At 39.7% G+C, this 24,262-nt stretch overlaps 2 protein-coding genes and 1 long non-coding RNA gene across 6 annotated transcripts; 1 reads left to right on the top strand and 2 right to left on the bottom strand.

The window, feature by feature from the left end:
• The first annotated feature begins 14 nt into the window (after nt 1-14).
• DNAJA2 (DnaJ heat shock protein family (Hsp40) member A2) lies at nt 15-11,700 on the top strand. Its single transcript, XM_069793580.1, has 9 exons — nt 15-199; nt 3,162-3,221; nt 4,199-4,422; nt 5,854-5,934; nt 6,249-6,382; nt 8,085-8,281; nt 10,008-10,152; nt 10,309-10,436; nt 10,931-11,700. Exons 1-9 carry the CDS (start codon nt 122-124, stop codon nt 11,117-11,119), a joined length of 1,236 nt encoding a protein of 411 aa, XP_069649681.1. The 5' UTR covers nt 15-121; the 3' UTR covers nt 11,120-11,700.
• Nucleotides 8,780-10,125, bottom strand: LOC138687257 (uncharacterized). The gene is made up of 2 exons (XR_011326518.1): nt 9,988-10,125; nt 8,780-9,240 (listed from the first exon to the last, which is right to left on the bottom strand). It is a non-coding gene; the product is annotated as an uncharacterized lncRNA (long non-coding RNA).
• Nucleotides 11,701-13,267: 1,567 nt separating the features above from the next.
• On the bottom strand, nt 13,268-24,262 carry LOC104323754 (borealin-2-like). Of its 4 annotated transcripts, none has more exons than XM_069793581.1 (10): nt 24,047-24,262; nt 23,230-23,358; nt 22,166-22,212; nt 21,755-21,815; nt 21,020-21,087; nt 20,163-20,230; nt 18,732-18,830; nt 16,865-16,997; nt 16,540-16,626; nt 13,268-13,758 (listed from the first exon to the last, which is right to left on the bottom strand). In XM_069793581.1, the coding sequence occupies exons 1-10, from the start codon at nt 24,174-24,176 to the stop codon at nt 13,609-13,611; spliced, it is 972 nt and encodes a 323-aa protein (XP_069649682.1). In that variant the 5' UTR covers nt 24,177-24,262; the 3' UTR covers nt 13,268-13,608. The 4 variants fall into 4 exon arrangements, with proteins under 4 accessions (XP_069649682.1, XP_069649683.1, XP_069649684.1 ...); XM_069793582.1 differs by having other exon boundaries at nt 22,166-22,206; XM_069793583.1 differs by lacking the exon at nt 13,268-13,758 and adding an exon at nt 15,560-15,711.

The following is a 24,262-nucleotide window of genomic DNA, read 5'->3' as shown; positions in this document are numbered from 1 at the left end:
CGTCGCGGCGTGGTGACGCGGGTGTCTGCGCGTGACGTTGCGGCGGCTTTCGTCCTGCTCCCGGTCTCGTCCTCGCCGCCCCTCGCCCCGTTCCGGCCTGCGCCCGCCGCCCGCTGCCGCCATGGCGAACGTGGCCGACACGAAGCTCTACGACATCCTGGGGGTGCCGCCCGGGGCCTCCGACAACGAGCTCAAGAAGGTGCGGGGCAGGGGCGGCGGCGGCCGGCGCCCGGGGAAGACCGGGCGGCAGCGCCGCGGGGGGAGGGGACGGGCTTGCCGCCGGGCAGGGCCCCGCGGGGCGGCTGCAGGCGGGCCCGGGGCCGGCGGGAGGCAAGGGGGAGCGGAGCCGAGGGAAGGACGCGGGCGCGGGGAGCGTGGCCTGAAGGCGGCGGCGGCGGCCCGCGCGGCTGAGGCGGCCCGCGCGGCTGAGGCCCGCGGAGGGGGGGGAAGGGTGCGGCGCCGGGTGAAGGGGCCCGGTGCCGCCTCGGTAGGCCGCGCCGCGGAGCCGCCGGGGCCCGGCTCGCGGGCGGGCGCCGACGGAGCGGGGTAGGCCGCGGGCGGGCCCCGGAGGAGGGAGGGGCGGGGGCAGGGAAACCGGCGGGAGGAGGGAGCAGCGGGGCCCGGCCGTGCGCCCCGCGTCCCCGTCCCGGCGCCGCCGGGTCCCGCGCCGGCTGCGGGTGCTGGCGGGACTCTGCTCGCCTCGCCCCCGCGGCGCCGCGTCCCTCCCGCGCGGCAGAGCGGTGTTGGCAGCCGGCGGAAGGCTCACGGGGTGCGAAAATACTCGTGAAGGACCGACCGGTAGATTCTCGCTGGAGCCATTGTCTGCCCCACGTGTAGGCCTTAGTAAGGTTTCGTTTTGCTCCTATACGCGATTCCTCACCGGCCGAAAGCCGCAAGGTAATGTAAACAAAGAAGCGAGGTGAAAACTTGGAGCCAGGTCGTCAGTGTAACGATTCACCACGTCCGGTTCATTCTGTAGCGTATAAACCACTTTTTTCTAAAAGGGTTTAATGGCCATTTACACGTGAGGGAGGATAATTAACCAGACAGTTTACTAGCAGTGACCTGCTTCCGCTGATGGGTGGTGCTGGTATTAACAACTCTGCGTTACCCATCATGCATGTGGTAGCCTAATTTGTGCAGGGATAGGCAATTGCAGTGTTGAAATAGCGTTAAGAGGTGGAAAGCATGCGGTGAGAAGATACTGCTGTATACCGAACACAATCGAGTAGAATTTTTTTTTTTTTTTACTAAATTCTCCTAAAGGTATCCGTGTTCTGTAAGAATGAGAAACTGATAGCGGTTTTCCACTTGAATAACCTGCACTGCTCAATATTAATTGCTATGAATTAGACTTATGGAGTGTAAAGTTTCCAACTGCCTGCAATGGCAAGAAGTTCATCTATATCTTATTGTCAGTGAGAGGTCACATGGATGCTTTATTAATCTGGTATTTTAACCTGTATATAACAGTATAGGAAAGTGAAAATAAATAGGTAACAGCTTAGTCAAAAGGGGTTGAGAGAACAGGCTTTAACACTGATTAGTTAAATTAACTTTTATTCAAGTTATAATATTGTTTTAGTGCAGACCTTGATTCTGGATCTGTTTCTGATTAAATAAATTGGTAATTAAATAAATAAAAAGGTAGCTTCCTTTTGGGCCATGGGTGGTCTAAAGAATCGCTCTAAACTGGAATGCTGTTATCAGCAAGGACGTGAGCGCTCTCTCTTTTTAAAGACCGCCACGCAAGCTCCTTTTTTCCTGATTAGATAATATTATGTAGGTTTTCAGTTTAGTGTTCTGTGGTTTTTTTTTTTTTTTTTTGTTGGTTAGACTCCTTAAAATATGTGGGGAAAATCCTTTTTTGTTACATATGTAGGTTTGTGGAAGATTATGCTTTGTTACTGATGGGTAATTTGTTCTATAAGACCTATGATTTTTGTTCTCTGCACTTACTGTGGTTTAGAATATTTGGCTTGTAATATCAGTGCACTATTTTTGTTTAATTAGTTCCTTATAAAACTTTATTTTTTGATTGCATGCAGAAATATGGAGTATTTCAAGATAATCAGTAAAGAGAAGTAACTGTGCAGATACAAAAAAGGAATCTTACTTGTTCCAGTACAAAATGGAAAGTTGTGATCTCTGTAAAGCTTTGTGTGTAAAGCTCTCTTAATGTCGTTCTAAAGAGCTAATTTAGATGCTCAGTTCTACAGAACTAGAGCTTTTGAAAAATGCACTGTTAAGAACCAGTGTCGCAGTTGTTTGCGGTTGCATTGCTGTAGCTTTTTTAATGTGTATAATTAAAAAAATAAAAGACTGTATACCATGTAATTTATTAATATCTGTCCCCTGATTGTTACTGGGGGCGTTGAGGTGGAGTGGGGGAAGAGTTGAGGTCTTTACTGTCAAAAACTCAAACTGTAGGAAAAGTCTCTGCCTGGCCTGTTATTTGCTTTGATCCTCTAAAGTATAAGCAAAACAGATTAAATACTGCTGTAGAAAAAGTAATGGTCCTGAGAGTCAAAGTACTGGTCAAAAAAAAGCACTTTCTGAAAAATCTCATCTGGAGATTTGGCTGTACTCATTCCTCCTACCGTTTTAGAACAATGAAATTAAATAAAAGCAATCATCTGTACATTTCTGCGCATGTAACTCATACTTAGTTCAAAGTGAGATGAAATCTTCCATTATTGGTAGGTAAGGAAGAATAAAGTGATTATTGTGAGGATTGACTAATAGGGTTGAATGAGAAGCTGAGGCAGCCATTTTGTTGTTAATGTATTGCTGTGATAGGTGAAAGACAACGGGTTGAAACTTAAATTGTCATATTGTAGGTTTTGAGTGGGTTCTGTAGAGTAAGTAATTTTAATGAAAGTCCAGTGTGATTCTTCCTGTAAGTTAATTAAGATAAGCAGGAAAACTAGTTCTAGCTATTGTGTGCTGCAGTTATATTTAAATCCAAGTGTATTTAATTTATGCATATAGCAATGTCAAATTTTTTTATGTACCATTTCAATGTATGAGTGATTTCAAAACACTCATTTTCTCACTTTGCTTTATTAGGGTTTTAGTCCTTTCTGGAGATACTACTTGAGTTTCTCAGAAAAGAACTGATGAATCAAAATTGAAACTAAGTTTGTACCTCTTTCAACTAGGCATATCGAAAGCTGGCCAAGGAATACCATCCTGATAAGAATCCAAATGCAGGGGACAAAGTAAGACTTTTTTTTTTTTTTAAACTGCTGAAGTTTACTATTACAGTAGCATCTAAGAGACCAAAGACAGGTGTTGGGGGATTGCTGTTACAAGTTGTTAAAAAATAATAACTGTGAGAGGGAACCCTGTCTTGTCTACTTCTTCCCAATCTCAAAATCTACCAGTGTACCTCATGAAAAAATGCAGCAGTTGACTGAGTCAAATTGGTTGAGAAGGTAATGCTAAGGGAAAAACCGCCTCTCTTCATCTGCAGAGATGGTGTCAGCTGGCATTGGCATCTACATCGGTATTTGAAAAAGTCAGTTTTCCAAGTTTTTCCAACATGGAAAAATATGTGTGGAGGTTCTTGAAAGTGTTGCAGCATAAAACAAATTACATACGTGGGAATGTTGTATTAGATTTGTTATGCATTAATTGTTATGCATTAACAATTAAAAAATGTCGATTAAGTTGACTCAGCTGATTGTCTGTAACAGAACTGAAGTTCTAATGGTTGCTTAGAGGTGAGCAGAGATGACTATGAAAAGGTATTAATTTGTTTTGAGGACAAACACCTTAATATGCATTTTGATAAGTTGCTCAATTGTTAGCGTATTTTAAGTGCCTAACATATCTTGAAGTCTTTGCTATTAGTATGTAACTGGGGTTTTTTTGCCTGTTGGCTACTGCAGTATTTTGTACTTGGGGGTTTTCTTCTTTGGTTGGTTTTTTGTTTTTAAGAAAACTGTCTTGGGCTAGGCACAGTAAAGAACAAAGTCAATTAAGTTTTGCAATAAAACGTCATATTTTATGATAAGGGGTAACACAGCTAAGCCCAAGTCTGACTTTTAAGTCTTGCATACTAGAATGAGGGTGGAAAACTGTTCTGTTGTGTACCTTCTTAATTGGGTGTTCATGCTGGGTAAGAAACAGTAGTAAAATGCTCCCTTGAAGTTATAAATTATCATGCACTGTTTTGACTCTGTTCCTCTTCTAGTTCAAAGAAATAAGCTTTGCCTATGAAGTATTGTCAAATCCAGAGAAACGTGAGTTATATGATAGATATGGAGAACAGGGTCTTCGAGAAGGTAGCGGTGGAAGCAGTGGAATGGACGATATTTTCTCCCATATCTTTGGTGGTGGATTGTTCAATTTCATGGGTGGTCAGAGTAGAAGTCGTAATGGTAGAAGAAGAGGAGAAGATATGATGCATCCACTCAAGTGAGTATCTTGATAATGCGATTTGTACTTTCAGGCTTTCCTGATCAGTACTTGACTCTTCTAGTTTATGTTTGTAATATGCTTCTTGGTTGAGATACTCTGCGGTCTGCACCTGCTTTTCAGACCTGTGTGTCGTGTGTAGCCCAGAAGGCAGTCATCTCGAGTTACTTTTCATGATTGGTTAATCTTACGTACTATCTCATACTTTGCTTTGCCTGTTTATTAGCCTGTATATACTTTGTTAGCATTACTTTCCTTGGTTTTGCTCCTTAATTATGTTTGGAAGTTCTAATCTGAAAAAGCATTCAACAACTGAGTATTACTCATTAGCTGGATTCTCAGGGAAGCAGAGGTACTAAGGCTCTGGAAAGACTTAAGTTGACTTGCATTCATAGTGCAATACCAACTGGAACTAGTTGAACTGCATAATTAATGGAAAAGTGCGTGTGGTGGGTTTGGTTTTAGTTTTGGGGGTTTTTTTTGTTTGTTTGTTTTTAAAGGCATGCTTGAATATCACATCTAATTGTGTTTTGTAGATCCCTGCTTGCAGTAATGACTGGCTTTGTACCTGCTGAGCAGGTGCTTTCTAAGTTCTTAAGTTAAGCTGCATCTTTCCTGTGGTTGGCAAACCATGCTTAGTAAAGTCTGTTTACTTTTACATGCTTGCTTTGTTTAGTAGCTAGTGCTGCATGCTATATTATTAATTAGCTTTGGTTTTGTTGTTATTTGTAAACACTGATGCCAGGCAACCTTTTCTCAATACACTGAGTTGAAATCTCTATCCACTAACAAACCCTTTTAGGAGAAAGACTAAATGTGTTCATAATTTCTATCAATAGATGAAGGTTATTGGAGTTTGATAGTGTATTCAAGAGCTTCTAAAAAAAATTGAAACACGAATAAATCTAAATCATTAAGTGGCCTTGGGGACATGCTAACCCCTCCCCACTAAACTATCTCGTGTGGAAAGCCCAATACAGTAGTAAGAATTCTGTATGTATTCTTACATATGCATGCTATAAATATTGTCAGGACAGTCTGGAGAGGTTTGTTTCTCACCTGCCTGGTAGAACAAAAAAAAATAATCCACTATGACTGTAAAATAAAACCTAAAATGCTAGATCAGCTTGTTTCCCGTTTCCTGTCTCCTGTTGAGAAACACAAGCAATCCTATCTGTTTTTTTCTGACTAAATTGTAGCTTTGCTCTGAAACTATGTTCCAATATTACACATGTATATTCATATGTATGGAATAGTTTTTAATGACTCCTTGTGAAAGCAAAAATGGTGCTTTAAAATCTTATTTTAATAGCAGATTTAGTCTTCTTATGAAGATCTGTTTTTCTTTAATTTGTCCTAGGCAAGTATTTTAATTACATGGTGAAAGTAAGTTGTTAAATGATAACCCAGGAGAAATGCTTTGTTTTGTAGAGTCTCTTTAGAAGATCTGTATAATGGAAAGACAACTAAACTACAGCTTAGCAAGAATGTCCTTTGTAGTGCATGTAATGGGTAAGTTTGCTTATATTTTTGAGTTCTCTGGTTGCTTGTTGGCATATAGTGTAATGAAGCATCTCTTATGTCAGATCTTTATCAGTATTTGACTTACTGGAGCCTGCTTTCAGACTAGAAAATCGTTGAACTTGAATGATACTGTTGATGGAACTGAACTATTCAAGGGCTTTGTTTGGGGGGAAAAGGGAGAGGAAAGAACCTAACTATAATTGGCAGTGTGATTAGGAATGTTAACCTACTGATGTAGGGGTTTTTTTGTCGTACGTTTCTGAAAAACTTGTTTTTCATGCAACTGGTGCTTGCTATTCTAGGCAGGGAGGGAAGGCTGGAGCTGTTCAGAAATGTAATGCTTGCCGGGGTAGAGGTGTACGTATCATGATCAGACAGCTGGCTCCTGGAATGGTTCAGCAGATGCAGTCCGTATGCTCTGACTGCAACGGAGAAGGTAGGCCAAGCTATTCTGTGTTACTAAATGCATTTAGTTGGATTCAACCTCCTGGTTAAATCTCAGGAGGAACTTATCCAGGATAATTTTGCTCCCACCTAGTCGGGTCTCAATCTGCTGTCAACATGGAGAAATCATTTTACTTGGAACAGCAAGATTTACAGTGTTTAATGTACTGAAAAGCAGCCTGGAAGCTTGAGCAGTAGGGATTGATTGTTTTTAAAAACACTTAGATGTGAATATTACTTATTGCTATTACTCTTGTGTTAAAGTAAAAACCAAGATTTTGTTGTTTTAGGAGCTTTTTGTCTTTTTTGCAGTCTCCTAATGTGTCCAAGGACAGGTTTAGGTTAAAATCCAACTTTAGGTTTCCATTTTTAACTACTTCAAATTAGGAAGATATGTTTTGCTGAATTGGTTGTGTTTGGGGGAACAAGTTCAGCACAAGATCTGCACTTCATGTGATTCCTTTTTAGATCTTATGCAGTTTCCAGAGTAGTAACATCACCTTGTGGATGTTTTTATTCTTCTCGATACTTGGGAATTAGAGAGTTGTATTTTGTGACTAGTCAAAACATTTCATAAATGATGTTGTCTTTGAATATATTGTTTTCACAGTTTACATACCTAACCTACCTATTCAGTAGTTTCAACTATGTCATAATGTTATACTTTGTTTCACAGAAAGGTCCTTTAAGCTGGCAAGTTTAATGTCTTAAGCCAAGTGCATCTGCTTGTGGCACTTAGAGCAGTATTGGAAATAAGTACTGAAATTGTACAGTTCATGTGGCCTAATGTTTTGGTTAGCCTGTACAAAGACAACAGCTTACTTGAAAAATAAAGATTAAGTGGAACAGAGAATTTAAGCTGTTTTGGATAGTCATCCTTCAGTTCACCCTTGCTAGAGGTGATGGACAATGTGGAAAAACTATTCAGTTTAAGAGTATAAAAGTGAAATCCCTTATGTGTCAGAAAAAGTTAGATCCTTTCCATGGGAAAACCTATGTATTGCTCTTGCTTGAAACTGTGATTTGACCAGCTATCTTCCCCCCATTTTGTATGCAAGACTCTCTAGTTCTACTGGCTTCATTTACATAGTACTTTGTTGTGGTGGCACATTGTAAAATGTGGCTGTCAACAGAACCCAGTAGTCCTTTTTTCATTGTTGTTAACAGAAGTGGAACTAAGCTTCCTAAATTCACTGAAATAGTTTGAAAATTGTATTCTGACTTTTAAAGGAGGGGACATGCTTCAGTTTGGTTTTAGCTTCATCCTTTCTCTTATAGCTTTCATCCTCCAGCATAACAAGGAATGGAGAAGGCTTTTTTTTTTAAGAGTAGTAAGTCGAGTGGTAAGGATACAGGAGACAACACTTAAGGAATGGTAGAAGCTATAGACAAAGTCTTGTTTTGCCTTTCTCTAAAGCACTCTTGAAAATCCTTGATAAGACAGCTTAGAAGGTTATGTGTACCTTTGCATTCCCTGCCTTGCCCAGCCTCCCCCTCCTTTTTTTTTTTTTTTGTCTTCCCCCCTCTTCTAGCTAGGGTAAATTAAGCCTTTTCTCTTGTGAGGAATTCATAAAGCAATATCTAAATCACTAGTTGTGTTGCATGTATTCTTCAGCTTACTTTAAAATAGTTTTTCTTCAGAATCTGATGCAATTATGAGGAAATCTCTGAACTCAAAATTTGTCTTTCTTTAGGTGAAGTAATTAATGAAAAAGACCGCTGTAAAAAATGTGAAGGGAAGAAGGTGATCAAAGAGGTAAAAATACTTGAAGTCCATGTAGACAAAGGCATGAAACATGGGCAAAGAATTACATTCAGTGGAGAAGCAGATCAGGCTCCAGGTGTGGAACCAGGAGATATTGTCCTCTTACTCCAAGAAAAGGAGAATGAGGTAATGCTTTTGAGTTTATATTTTAAATGCCTTTTATCCTAGTCTTTCATATTTAAGTGATATAGATGGCTGTTCATTTTAAAGTAATTCATATAGCTGCAGCTCTGGGAGATATGGTAAATAGCTTTTAATAGATTTATAGCAAGTAACATGGCTTTCATGGTGAGCCAGAAAAAACTTTGCAAGTCTGTAGCCAGAGGACATGCAGATTCTGGTGTTTCCTAATGCTAATAAAAGGCAGCTTTCTCAGGTAAGCTCAGGCTAACTTTGATATAGTGGATGCAGTGAAGAGCCATTCAGGATGTTAACTTCAATCTGCTTTGATTGTGACACTAACAAAATGCTAGGTGTTGCTTTTTTACCAATGTCTTGTGACATGGCAGGGAACTCCTATTAAAATCCCCAGATAGTGCTTTCTATCTTTGCTACTGTGGTTGTGGAAATGTAACACAGAATGCTGATGTTACTGATTCATTTGACAAAACTAACACACATGAGTATTTTATACTAGTTTGTTAAGGCTTATGCCTACTGTATTCTGGAGTATATACATTCCATTTTGCATTAAATATTGTAATTTATCTTTTTCTGTGTTAAAACTCCCTTAGGCCAGAGTTGAGGTGACTGCTTCTTTTTTTGAATGCTTTTGTTTAGAAAGGCCAGGTATTACTATGATGAAAGAAGAAATAGTGTGTTATACTCTGGAAAAAATGTTGAATGGAATGGTGGTGGTGCGGGAAGTTCTGTTGTGACATAAAGAATAGCATTTGGTACAAATTTCAATTCCAGTCACATATTAAGGACATAATGTTGGTTATCTGAAAATTAGGTACTTTGTAAGCTTTTCAAAGCTGTGTCAAGGACTGCTAATTTGTCAATCAGTTTTGCATAGCTCTACACGTTCCTCTCTTCTTTCTTCTGTAATACTGGTTGAAACGTAGCATCGCAGTTGATTTTGACTATGATAAGGGAGAAGGAGTCTGTAAGCATACAGAACAGTCAGATGTGCATGATGGCATCAGATTCCAGGTGGTGGATGCCACTTCTGTCTTAGTCTTCTAACGAACTACATCTATTTTTACAGTATTAACAATTCTGACAATTACTGTACCTTGTGTCCTACTGAGTAAAACTAGACTGACTTCTAGTGAAGATTTTAAGTTCTTAAAATTTCCCTTGAGGTGGGAGTTGTAGTTCTGCCAGTGGCTAAAGCTTACATTTACTCTGATGAAGAATTGTGAGTGATACAGCTTAAAGATCACTTATGACTGCTATGGACTAATTGATCAAAGCCCTGCTATAGATAAAGTTAGCTGAAGCAGATATGCACAATGACTAGTTAAATGTTGAGAAACAAAGATGTGGTTTTTGTACTCTGGTGCAGGGGAAGTAGTGTCAAACTCTCCTAAGTTTTGTTCATAGGTTGCTTGTGTAGAAGATCTTGGGGATAAGAGAGCACTGCTGCTATACAGGCCGCCTTGTTTAATTTGAACCTTACATCATAGTATATAGTATTGTTTGCCTTATCTTAGATGACACTTCCATCAGGCACAAACTTTCCAAGCATGTTAAGCTATTTGAATTAACAGAATTAAGTTAACTTTGTACAAAGGCTGTTGCTGTGACATTGAATTTTAAGAATAAATAATAATGAATTCTAAATAACGAGTCTTGTGGAGATACAATTATATGACTAGAAAAGATACCTCCTGTTTTTGTTTTTTAGGTCTTCCAGCGGGATGGAAATGACTTGCATATGACGCACAAGATTGGACTTGTTGAAGCACTGTGTGGATTTCAGTTCACATTTAAGCACCTTGATGGACGTCAAATTGTGGTTAAATATCCTCCTGGAAAAGTAATTGAACCAGGTAGACTTGACCTGATAAAGACTTCTTTTGACATTCTTTAACACTTAATCCTTGTTGTCCTGTTAACTGAACCTAGGCTAGAGAAATTAAAGACAATTGCATAGAGAAAGATTTGTTCTGAAGTAGCACTCTCCAGCTTACTTCTCTGAATTACAGGTTGTGTTCGCGTAGTCAGAGGTGAAGGAATGCCACAGTATCGTAATCCTTTTGAGAAGGGGGATCTTTACATTAAATTTGACGTTCAGTTTCCTGAAAATAACTGGATTAGCCCAGAAAAGCTTTCAGTAAGTACTTTTTCAAGCACAAGTGCGGTGGTCTTATTTGACAGTGTGTGTGTTGTACTTCACATGCTTGCTTTCAGTGCTTAAAGTTAGATGCAAGTACAATTGTTCTTTTTAACATTGTTTATGGCAACATGTAATTTGAAAACACCCATTGGAATATGAATTTATGGAACCTGTATTTAAGAGCTGTGCAGATGTTGGGCAGGAGGAAGTCTTCCTGCTGCTGTGTGATAAGCTTTCAGAGTTCAACTGTACTTACTGATTGCACTTTCGGTTGATGATACATGGAGCTATTTGGTTTTCTTTAAGTGCTGTTGTCCAGTTGATACAAATGCTTTGGATACTTCTAAATGGGTATGCGCTTCAGGGTTTATAGCAGCTTGGACTTGTAAACCGAACCTGCTCTGAGAGGGAGTCTTGAAGTTGTGGGAAACTGGTCACTTTATTTAGCACTTGTAGATGCAGTACTGAATACAGTTCTTTTTTTGGGGCAGGAACTTGAAGATCTTCTGCCAGCTAGACCAGAATTTCCTAATGTAATTGGTGATGCAGAAGAGGTAGATCTTCAGGAATTTGATACCACTCGTGGTTCAGGTGGTGGCCAGAGACGTGAAGCTTATAACGATAGTTCTGATGAAGAAAGCAGCCATCATGGACCTGGGGTACAGTGTGCCCATCAGTAAACGTTTGTCTAAAGTTGCACAAGGATTTTCTTTCAAATTTTGCCTGACTTGTTTTCAACAATCCAGCTGGATTGTATAAGTAATCCAGATGAACCAACGGACATCTATTGCTGTATGTGTAACTTTTAAATTGGTCTATAGTATCTACAGAGTGTAATTTAAACTAACCACAAGCTTACATCTTCATTTTGACTGTGTAGCAGAATAAAGCACTTGAAAGGAAGACAAGACTCCTTTTCACATGGGTTTTAAGTTTGTCCTCGTATCTGTGCTTGATTTTTACCAGTTTTGTGTAGATTTTAAGTTTCATATTTTAAATTCAAATTCTACATTGTAAAGTTTGTGTACAATTTGTCCTGAGGCTTGGTATTTGGCTGCACCTGCATAAGCTGCTACAAGTAGAATAAAGAATTTCATAGCCTGTATCTATCATCTAGATGCATGGTAAATGGGCTTTGCACATAATGGGTTTAGAGCTGACTGGGAACAATGGAAGACTAAATTAGAAGTGGTTGTAAGTTTTTTCTACCATCTTGTGAACGGTTTCTGAAATTAAATAAAAGCAGTTGGTGTATAATATATTTCTTTTTGCCTTGTAACTCTTACTTCTCCAGTGGCTTTATCTATTCTGTGTACGAAGAGACTATGTAGATGGTAGACATTTTATAAATGCAGAGAGGCTGAATCTGCTTTAAGACTAGGTTGCAGTTAGGTAACAATTGTGTGCCACATATAATGGTCTTTTCTTGAAATGAAATGTGACTAAATGGGCACAGGGAAGGCTGCAGCCATGTCCCCTTTGTATGAAGAAAAACAAGGATATGTGAGCTCAATCAGAAGATAACAAAACCTTTTAAATGAAGATGATTAAATCCCAAAGTAATGGTGTCTTTCTCTTAGGCTTTGAATCCAATTCAAAGTCTGATTCAGTCTGACTTCCTAGAGATATGTTTCCAGTTTAAAAAAAAAATCTTTGTAAAAATTAACATTATGCCTGGCAACTTGTGGTTGCATTAACACAGTTTGTAAAGAGACTGAGATTAGTATTGTACTTGACAAATTTTTGAGCTGGAAACATACTAAATGTAGATGGCTTTCTTACTTTTCTTGTAGTTTGCACTTTTCTAACTATTAGGACATTTAAGTCCCCCAGCTTCAGTTCTGTTCTTTTTTATATGCTTTTAATTGGTAAAAATACCACAACAAAGCAAAAATATGACCTTAAATAATTATCAGGTACTGTTAGTTACCTAAGTGTTTTGTTACATTAAGGAGGTGTGCATGAACTTTGGTTGGTAAGCTGCTTCTTTACAGTGAGGTTTCTCCCCCTGTTGAAGTGAGGAAGTTGAAAGATGCCTCTACTTTTCTTTACAAATCTGAATTTTGTTCAATTACTGCTCAGATAGTTGTTGACAATTTACCAATGAGGTTGGAGGGACAAACTCCCAGGGTTTCCATGTGCTTGGGTAGGCATTGGCATTTGAGTGTTGCTGAACACCCTTGCTACAGACTCTAAAACTGAAGTAAGAATAAATACTGTTTGACCTGTATTTCAGTATTGACTTCTTATGCTGTGGCATTCTCATCTAGAGAATCTTTATTTTCATTTATTAAAATTTCAGGTTGCTTTTCATGAAGCCATGGTTACATACTGATCTTTTCTCCTGATTCAGTTCTCCAAGAAGTCAGTCATCTTAACCTGTAATGCTTAAACAATTGAAACACCTGTCTTCTGCTTTTAAGTAGTAGCTTTAGGATTCACCTCCTTGGAAAACAGAGTATGTACTCTAAACTTTTTATCCCCTTACTTTCAAATTGCTTTTTTCAGGGGGATAGAGGAGGGGATTTGTTGTAACTTTTTGGATAGCATGCTGAAGTGAAGGGGTGGGGGGGAAGTTGATTACTGTATGTAGTGTGAGTTAGTCTTAGTTCTGTTTCAGTCCTGAGACTGCATTGATTTAGGTTCTTGATAACAGCATGTTTCAATGAGTGGTGACTTTGTCACAGTTGCCGTTATATGTATCTCCTGCTCTACTAAGAGGGTATCCCTTTACAAAGTTGTAGTGTAGAAAAACGTCACATAAATTCACAATCTCCACTGTCTTGGTTTCAATATTTAAGTTGCAAGTAATATACTACTATAGTTACTAATGCTTTAGTAGTTTACTGATGACGTTTAATGCTTAACATAGCTATTAATGCTTTAACTAGGCCAATATGACTCTCCTATGAATAATCAAATAAACATTAGTTGAGTGTTCTCAGTAATAAACAGCTGCCACTTAAGTACTTAGTTACTATAAACAAATGAATATTCTGTATGTTGGGGGAAGAAGAAAACACGATCACTAGAACTGCATTAGAACCATTTTTTAGTTGATGCTTTTTTAATATCTTTTAATAATGGCTTCAAGAAGCTGAAAAGAAAAAAAAACTCAGGAAGTCATCTAGCTTATTTTGTGACATACCTATTTCTGCATATACAGTGACTAAAATTGACCTAAAGTTGACTCTTGTAGGAAGTCTTTATCTGTCCTCTTGAGTGTGTCTGATTTACCAAGGTGTTCACAGTGTATATTTATTTGCAAGATGCCAACAGTGGCGTGGTTCCTGTCCCTGTAAAAGATGAGGCTATGTTGCTTTGAAAAATAGGTTTGCAAAGAAGTTAGAAGTAATCAGTAGAAGAAAGATTACTGTTGTTTGAAAAAATGAAACATGCCAAAGACTTATCTGTTATTATGAAGTAATTTCTCATCTCTCTAACTAGGATGTAATAGGAAAATTGTATTTCAGTTGTTAACCCATAACCTTCCACTATAGCCTTAGGCTGATGTAGCTATGACATTCAAATAATCACTGTAAAAGAGGTGTGGGGCATTTAATTATATGCCTCTCTTACCAAATTTAAAAGGAACATTGTAGATATAAATGGAGTTCTGGAGGCTTCCTAGCTTGGTGCCAAGTCATAAAAATGACTTCAGTTGATTGAAGAGTCCTTGTGTTTCATTACAGTGTACAGCCTGTAATTTTGCCCTTTGTGTCAGGGCCTGGAAATACTTTCCCAGTTTATAGCAGTAGCCTTTTAGTCACAAAAAAACCTAATCTCTAAATTGTAACTCAGAAAATACTTTAACAAGAACAGGCTTGATTAAACACTACCAGCTATTTTTGTAATATGACCCCAGTGAGATCCACAACAATGTGTTGGCCTATATTGCAAAGCATGCCTAACACTATAACTTTTCCAAAAATTTGGAAAACTGCAGGTTTCAGTACTGCATTGCAATTTTGGTTACCTTAGTGTAGTATGGGAGTGAATAGTTTTAATCATTCATGTTAAAATGTCCATTTGCCTGCAATAATCAAAAGCTGATACCACACTGATGCAATGTTCTTATAATTTAAGGGAAAATGGATGTTAATTCAGGTTGAACTACTGAGTTACAAAACTAACTATTAAAGTGTTCTGTAAACTTCATGTATAATCTGAATGAGATGTTTATTCCTGTATTTCCTCATTACCAAGCAAGAGCATAGTTTTAATCTAGGTTTGATAGTGTTTTAACTTCATGTTCATTACCAGTTTTGTCTCCCATACCTTGGAAAGTTTCAAATAAGGAAAAAAAGAAAGCTTGTGACCTTTGGTTCCTTAAGTGGAGCAAGGGTAGAAGCAGGACAGAAAAAACCCAAACTAATCTAGATTTCATTCTTAAACTAATGGTTTAGTTTAAAGAGTGTAGGAGTCTTTTGCACCATCCTTTACCACAGTGAAAACACTTTAATTGAAATCACACTGGCAGATTAAAAGCCAAGTGCATCCTGAAGTTCTGAAAATACTAGAGTACCCACAGCAGAGTGACTGCTGGACTGGCATCTTTACCTGCAAGGATGTTAAAAGCCTTTCGTACAAGTTACTCAAAAGTACTAGAAAAATGGGGGTGAGACCACAAATTACAGTAAGTCTGGATTACTACCTGTTGTCTTGCACATTACTGTCATGTCACAGCACAGAACTGGAAGTAAGTTCTATTTCTGTGTCAGGTTTATATATACTACCACAGAACTAAAGTTACATGCCTTAAAATACTATTCAAGAATTTAGAAACTTGCACTTCAGCTTAATTCCAGAGTTAGATTCAAGGGAAGTGATACTGGGGAGACCAACACTACATTCTGCTAGTGGCATGCATAGAAGAACCTCTATATTTATCAATAGTTATGTAAAAAAAAAAGAGTCCTATTTAGAATATCAGAGTTAAAACTTATTTCCTACATATAACCTGTTACTGTATACTTTACTGTGAATTGAGGTTAGATGTTAACTAAGCCTTTACAAAGAAGTTGGAAAAGCAGAATTATTTTTTTCTGCTTTTGTATCCTTCAAAGAGATAACAGGAATTTAATCATACACATCACATTGTAAACTTTTATATAAAAAAATACTGGGTATTATACAGCTTTATTAAGACATTATAGACATTCTCTAAACACTTCAGAGGCAGCAAGAGCTGTCATGAATATTCTGCAGTCACAAGACAGTGCCATTAACTCGGTTTAGCTGTTGCCTTTCCACATAGTACAGTCAGCTCACTCTAAGGGGGGAAAAATTCATTTTAGTTCAAGCTACCCAACAGAACTTGCAAGAAGAAAGAGAAGTCACTATTGCTAAAGCAAGGAGTGAGCAAGCACTCCCCCACTCTCTACCTACAGAGACAGGTCCATGTTACAAAATACAAAACAGCTTCCAGACCTTTAGCTTAACTCATATAGCTGCACTCAAGTCTTAATACCTGCAAGACTGTAAACTGATTAATATTCCTTATGTCTAGATAGATTTTTAGTGCTGCATATTACTTCATCCAAAAGCCAGGTACCCTCATCTTCAGAAGTCGGGCACTATGTGCTACAAAGTTTTGTTCCAACTTCAGTCTGCATCAAAACAGTTTACTTCCCTGAACCAAAGATAAGGCAGTTATTATTCAACTGCAGCAGAGAATTAACAGGAGTATAGTTCTTACTCTGCAAGGGACACGTAATAATAGATTATAACAAGAATCAGAACTTAGCTGTAGCTTTGCAAGCCTTCATGAGTATGAGATAAGAGAATGGCAGTTTGCTCACATGGTAGGAGACACCAGAGCAATCTAGAAGGAAGAGTTTATGCTTCTGTTGTTGCCCAGGCAATTGCCAAACTGCACATGCTTAAGTGCATTTACTTTTACACATTATCTGCGTGCAGCAGTTCTCCCCTCCCTGTTCCTCCCTTGCCCTAGTCCTCTCTCTAATTTATGCCAACCAATTTAGTCTTAACCTGAGAAGACTTAAAGCACTTAGAACTTGCATTCCTGACAGTATCTCACATGAAAACCTGAGACTAGGTGTCTGAATATTTACATGAAAGCCTACTAGTTTAAGCTTACCACTAAGTTATGAATATGCTGTACTGTATCTTGATTTAGTAGTTGCACATCAATATTATTGAGGTCTCCACCAGCCGTACAGAGTGTCTATAAACATGAAGAGAAGCAGTTTTAAGATAAGAACTATTCTGGAAGTTTTTACTTGCATGGTCAGCTTTTCTGAAAATCATGTGCTTCCCTGCTAAACTGCAAAACTTTAGTAACCATTTTTCCTTTTGTTTAGCAGCAACTCATTTAGGGATAGCAAGAGCTATCACTATCAGACTATTCAGAGTTTTATCAACTACTGTAAGATGAAAATGTTTAAAAAAAGATTTTTTGATACCTGTCCATCAGCCAGGGGTATGTTTACAAACGGAACAGTTTTATCTTGGGGTACTGATTTACTTCTTAGTAACATGCCTTGACCTCTTCCACTGGTAGGTACAGTTCTTGAGACAGTCTGTTGTAGTCCATTACTAGAATACAATAAAAATGTTACTCTAGTGTTAACTTCCTATGCTCTGCAGAAAATTTTCCAGCATGAAGCAAATGCAAGTAGTAGCAAACGTACCTAATGGAAAGGCAGTCATGTTTAAATTTTTCCAATTCTGCCAGAAGACAATAGGAAATCCAACCATCAGCAGCATTTACTAGCACTGCTAGGTAACATTTTATGACTGTGAAACACCACAGTAACCTTCTAAGCCTGTGTTACAGACCAGTGAGCAAGCTGACATGTGGACCACTCAGTAACATGAATATCCACTCTCCAATATCAACAGTGAATGCTTACAGTTTTGGAAAGAGGAAACTTTCATGCCTCTGGGCTTAAGATGTGTGCTTATCTGTCTACTACAGAGGGAGATACCAAGAAATACCAAAGCTGCTAGCTTTTAGAGGTACAGGGCATGCCTTATGACATACTAAATTCCTAAGCTTCTTTCATGATATATTTGTTCTTATTCCACTTCAAAGATGTAAGATTTGGTTATCTTCTGCATGGAAACAAGCCTCTGGAATTTATAGCAGGCCAAGGTGAAACTAAGCCACTTGCTGGTTTCATGACCCATTTAAGTTAAGTTTTCCACCCCTTCACTTCAGCTGATGATTTCTGCCAAAACCAAGCTCTGCAGTGTACAGAGAATGGAAATAACTGAAAACCTTAACTGTTCTGTGCAAAGAACTGATTGTCAATTTATTTGGTTGGGGTTTTTTGGGGGTTTAGTTTCTTTTTATATTTTTTTAAAGCAGCAGTATTGGTAACATTTTAATCAAGCTTGGGGTCTGAGAATTAGTTTAAGCTGTAAACTACATCTTTAAACAACAGTGGGTAGGAGTAGAATTTATACTCTTGTCTTGGTTTAACCCCAGCTGGTAACTAAGGACCACACAGCTGCCCACTCACTTCCCCCCACCCAGTGGGATGGGGGAGAGAATGGGGGGGGGGGGGGGGGGGGGAGGTAAAACTCGTGGGTTGAGATAAGAACAGTTTAATAGAACAGAAAGGAAGAAACTAATAACCGTAATAACAATAATAAAATGACAACAATAATAATAAAAGAATTGGAACATACAAAACAAGTGATGCACAATGCAATTGCTCACCACCTGCACCACCAACCAATGCCCAGTTAGTTCCAGAGTGGTGATACCCCCTGGCCAACTCCCCCCAGTTTATATACTGGGCATAACATCACATGGTATAGAATACCCCTTTGGCCAGTTTGGGTCAGCTGTCCTGGCTATGTCCCTTCCCAACTTCTTGTGCCCCTTGAGCCTTCTTGCTGGCTGGGCATGAGAAGCTGAAAAATCCTTCACTTTGTATAAACACTACTTGGCAACAACTGAAAAATATCAGTGTGTTATCAACTTTCTTCTCATACTGAACCCAAAACATAACACTATACCAGCTACCAGAAAGAAAATTAACTCTATCCCAGCCAAAGCCAGGACAACTATAAATCTGGGCTTTTTTTTTTTAAACTGGCTTAGTTATGACATCAAATCCTGTACCTCCATGAGAATGTAAGTTAACACCGACAATCAAAGCAGGAGGTGTGACTAGTACGCAGCCTTGCTATGAAATTTAGTGGCAGATCATCAAGATCTACTAAATCTGATGATTAATAACTGGACTGATATTAATGTAGATATATAGTATCTTGGTATTTAATAAATTAATTATTAATAACAAGCCTAAAACCCCTTACCTTTTAGATACCTTTGGCGTGGCTTTGAAATTTGTGGCACTGCAGTCAGAAGCAAGAGACTTAATAGCCTCAGTCACACTAGCAGAAGAGTGAACAGACCTAAAAAAAAAGTGATTGGTGGTTTTAGGTTTATTTTATTTTTTTATTTCCTCCTCATCTACTGGAGAGTTTTAGGTAGGATGAAGATAGACAGCTGGTGAATTAGAGAATGTTGAAGCACTCCATGACAGAGATCTAGTGTATATACCTGTGAAGAAGCCCTTCTGAGGTGGACGTGATATAATGGGACCTAACACCACAGGGGAATGAAAGGATAATTTTATTAGTAGACAAGAGAGGGGGATGCAATACCCGAGCTGGGTATAATTAAGGGAACATCCACAGCTTTCTATCTGAGCGTGCAAAAAGTTTCTTGGTAAGTTTCTTTTTCAGCAGGAATTAATTTTTCTAGATTACTTTTCAGGATATTTGTCCTGTGTGGTTGACCTGAATCCAGAGAACAAGTTTTTTCCAGTTTTGGATTTTAACTCAGTTCACAGAGATCTTGATGACAGAAGTTTACCTCACTCTATCCTCCTGTCTCCCTATTCCTACACACATTTTGGAGATATTGTAAGGGCATGTAGCTTTGGCCCAGTGTTACTGTACTTGAATAAAAGCAACCTTTAAAGACTGAAAAGTTAAGACTTCCCCAGGCAAAGCAGCCTTCTCTAGTTTGATTTTGTTGAGCCAAAAATTCTATAATCCTAATTCAAGAAAATAATTAAATCTGGCTAAGATTTTTTTTATTTATTTCTTTTAGGCACATTAAACACTGATACATTATTTAAATTGTATTTCTCTGAAGACAATTTGAGTGTAGCAAAATAAGTGCCAGTGGGTACAAGTATACACACTGGAGCCATAAGTGTAGTGGGAGCTTCTCAAAAAAAATTTTCATGCAGAAACCCACCAATTCTTTTTAATTCATTACATCTTATAGTGAGACTTGAATATGGTCCATCATGACTGTAAGTAGCTCTACAGTGTTTTTGCAAGTATGTATTTTCCTGCTAATGACACCTCCCTTTCAGCTATGTATGAAGGCAAAATTATTACAAAACAATTCATTACTCTTGACAGAGCAACAAAGATGTTTCCCTTGCACACTCTCTTCCATTAAGTATGGTCTGGAAATCTATACCGATTACATAGATCCAGAACTGCGCACCATTCAGTGGGAGAGATACAACTACATGCCTTCATCAGCTAGAGGTGCTTTTTTGTTCAGGGTTCACATCACTACCATGCATCTGATTCAGGTTATGGAAGACATCTTTATCAGATGTATTGCTATTGGCCTCAAATCTCAGCTACTATTGTCTGAAAAGAGGATTTTTCAGCATTCACAAGTTCAGGCGAGTTAAATAAGCTATCAAAGGTCAGTCTTACCTAGAAAGAGAGTTCCGTTTGCTATTTAAACCAGAGGCCAATGAAACCAATGACTTTGTTTTGGAAACCTAAAAATGTATATGTAAGACTGCAGTTAAAAAGTGGCATTTTAAGGCAAAATGATAGATATTTCCAGGGAACAATACTGTAAGAATTCCCTTATAGTTAAGCCCCATAGTGCTGCCTTTTATATGGTTCTACATACACATAAAATGGCAAATATGCATTCTAAAACAAGAGTTTCATAATGCCAAAACATGTTTGTTCATACTTAAGTTCTGTACAACCAACCACCTTTCTAATATACACCATTCCAACTTGTAAGCCCTCTTATAATTAATGCCTGTGACTCTGCATGTAATCTTTCCATCTTTGTTGTCATCTTGCTACATACTTCAGTGTCTGGCTGAGGCACTGCATTGCACAGATGGACTGAGGTGGTAAAATTAATACACCTGTGCTATTTGGTTTAGAGATCAAGGTGGGCAGGAATGAACAACTCATTCAAATATAGAAAAGCATGTATTAAAACATCAATTCAAATTTTCTTTTAAAAAAGTTTCAACAAAAAATGGTTCCTCAAACCATCAAGACTTAATTGCAAGTCAACAGAGAATGACTATTCCAAGTATTTACAAGTCTGTGTGAATGAGTTACCAGAAGTGCAGATACCATATTTCATTATGAAATTAATCTATACAGTTTAGCCTTGCTTAACTTAAAATACATTGAATTTAAAACCACTGATTTTTCAGACAAACAGCAGGCCCCTGGCCTGCCCTGTCATGGATCTAGCAGGGTTCACAGCAGGTCAGAACTGATTAAACCCTTATGTTGTTTGTTCGGAATAAACTTACTTTTTTAGGTATTTTCTTTCCAGAAATGTGCTTGGCATCTTCATATTCAACAATTGTAGTTACCTTAACTACAAATATATTAGAAAGACAAGGAAAACAAAAATCTCATGAAGAACACAAAACACCACTTCAAACTCATTTGTTTGAAGCCTATTTACCCACTGGCAGCTATGTATCAGTTCTGCTATCCAATGGTCATTCGCCTGGGACAGAGTTCAAAGCAAACTATGTGTGTTCGTCACAGACACTGTGACACACAGGACAGTTAAAAGACACTTGATAACCCTTCAACCCCCCAGACAAAACAGAATTACATTTCAGTGGTAGTGTCCTTCTTATTGCATATTTTGCAGTATGAAGAGAAATGGTATTTTCTGTACAAACCTCAATGGGTAGGAGGTCAAAGGGGAACCTATGAGAAAATAGGGGTGACTTTCCTAGCTCTTCTGCTATACAGTAAAGCACTGACAAGTCACTTAAATGTGTCTCTTCTCGCCATTTTCAGTGATAAATCCAAAGGGCAGGAGCTCTTATCTCATGTTTTAAAGCACCTCGACTGTAGCATAGCTCATGATCCTCCACACTGGATGCTGGGGGGACCTGTATGTTATACTTGTTATACACTTTTCCCTCTTGTATCCTTCAGGCTTAACATTCACTTTACAAATGCTCAGTTCAAACCAATTAAAAAAAAATAATTTAAGAACCAAGCTAGATATTAATGGATTGACTTGCCTTTTTTGCTGTTTGTCGTCACCAGTTTTGGATTTGGTATGTCTGGTAGAGAGCAGTCAGTCTGAAAAAAAAAAAAGTTTATCTGACAAGGGAAAGTCAACAGATTTTGCCCAGTAGATGCATATTAGCCTACAAAAGGCAGTGAACTAAAAGGGCACTAAAACAAATGACAAAAGTAGGATTGGCTAAACACCAGTTTATTTTTTCAGAAACATCTGGATTTCTGCCTGCAGATGACCCTAAGTCTTTAGATAATGTGCATAACTGCACCATGGCTAGCTGTCTAGCCTCTTCATATTAACTTGTATTTAAACAGACAGCCAAACAAAATCATTTGTCTGAAATGTTTACAGCAGGGAAAGAAGACTTCTATTCTGTAAACTGTGATAAAATTTGAAAACACACACTTACCACTGCAGCAGCAAGAGCCACTTCCTCCCCTCCTTGCAAATCTGTAACTCAAGAAGGTATAACTTGTTTATTATATACTATTACTTGCATAATTATTATCTGCAGGTTCTTATGGGCTATAAAGCTGAACAAAGTAGTTCAGGATTACAGCTGCTTAAATAGTTAATCTTAGCTAGCATGTATGTTGCACCTGAACAAGGTTCAAGTCTTGCAGGATAGTCACTCCTACAAAACAACAATGAAAATCTTAGGCCATTTCAGTATGTTTAATCTTTGAAAGGATACTAAGCGTAGTCACAGAGTATATAACCTGAATTCAAAGAAGGAAAAACTCCATACCTTGCACTGCTGAAAGCTAATGCTTTTAGGCAGAAGTTTTCAAGACAGACATTGAAGTACATACTCAGCAAAGGCTAAAGGCTTACAGTAAACTCAAGTTCTTCAAGAGTCTTAGGTTTGGTCTTTGTGCGGCCCCTGCAATTTCCAGCTGCAAGGTAGATTCCAAAAACATCAGTTCTCACCAGAATATACACCTGATGCTGACTGTACACCACAGCTTAAACTGCTGCATAAACCTGAGGTTAAAATTAAACTTGTTTGCTCATCATCACAGGTAAACAACTAGATGAGAAAGGCTCAGTAGTGAAAGACTTAAAATTAACAGAAAGACAAAATAATCTCTGCGGCTAGGATGAACAGATTCAGATGGAAAGAAATGCTTAAGTTTTTACGCACAGAAAATACTAGACTTGGAATTATTCCTTCTCTCTTCAGGCTTTAAATAAGATGACTTAAAAGCAGACATAAAAGAAGGCTCCAGACTCTATATACTGTAACCTACTAATTCTATACCCTGTGTTACACAGATCAGTCTACTTGAACATGAGTGTTTACTGAACACCTGCAGTGTAATACCACTACTGATTAGCTCAAAACATTCAGCAGACAAAGCAAACTTTTTCATGGAAGTCACCAAGTTTACAGGTTTTCTCACATTAGTCAAGGGTACATCATGCTATAACGATGCCTGCATCCCTCGCAAATATAAGACCACACACACTTACTAAGCAAGTCTTTTCTTCTCATTTTCCTGATGGCAACCGGCATCTTCAGCAGCTCCACTGTAAACGCCTTCTCAGCTGTTTGCAAAAGTGAATCAAGCTCTTTCTTCATTTCCTGGATATTTTCCTTGGCTTTAAAACAAAACAGGCTTTCACTGCCATACGTGTTACATATCTCCAAACATAAGCACTGGTAGACTGCATTAAACAAGAAAGTTAAAATAACGCTTTATCCGGGATGATCTGACTGGGGAGTCAGAGCGCCTGACGGTCGCCATCAGACACTCCTTAGGCAGACGAGAAGCATGGTGCGGGCAGCCGACCACAAGAGCTGCGCCCCGGACCTGCAGCGAAGTAGAAGGCGGGTCGGGGGACGCTGGGCCGCCGCCCGCCCGCCCGCCATCCAGGGGGGGCCCGCGGGCGGCCGCCGGGCGCTGCGGCCCGCTCGCCCCCAGGCCGCGCAGGCCCCGGCGGCGGCCAGGGCGCCCCCTCGCGGACCGGCGGCGCCCCAGGGCCAGCCCGAGCGCGGGCTCGGGTGCCTGCCGGCGCCCCTCATGGGACAGGGCGAGCGGTTCCCCCCCGCCTCGCCGCTCGCCTGGCCCCGGCTCCGGCCCGGAGGCTCTTCTCGCCGGGAGCCGCTGTCCCCCCCCGCCGCCGGGCAGGGATGCGCAGGCAGGCGGGCTGGCACGCCGCGGTGCCCGCTAGCGCAGTGGCCGGCCTCGGCGCCGTGCTAGGCAGCCCCAGCACGCCGACCCGCGCCGGCGCCCGCCCAGGGACGCGGGGCAGCTCCAAGGCCCTCGCCGCCGCCCCCCGGCCCTACCCTGCTGGTCGAAGTCGCTGAGGAAAAGCGCGATGCGCTGATCCTTCTTCTCCTGGGAGAGGGCCCCGCGGTCGGGCTCCACGCCCGAGTCGGTGCTGCGCCGCTTGCCCGCGGGCTTCCTCAGGGGCATGGCGGCCACGCCGCAGGATAAACCACCGCTCCTCGCCCGGAAGCTTTTGTAAGAGCGGGGGCTTCTCTCTCCCCTCTTCCTCCTTT

This window comes from Haliaeetus albicilla, chromosome 10 (assembly GCF_947461875.1).
Source record: "Haliaeetus albicilla chromosome 10, bHalAlb1.1, whole genome shotgun sequence".
NCBI lineage: Eukaryota > Metazoa > Chordata > Aves > Accipitriformes > Accipitridae > Haliaeetus > Haliaeetus albicilla.
The sequence above is the reverse complement of the archived record's forward strand: the minus strand, read 5'-3'. Positions and strand labels throughout refer to the sequence as shown.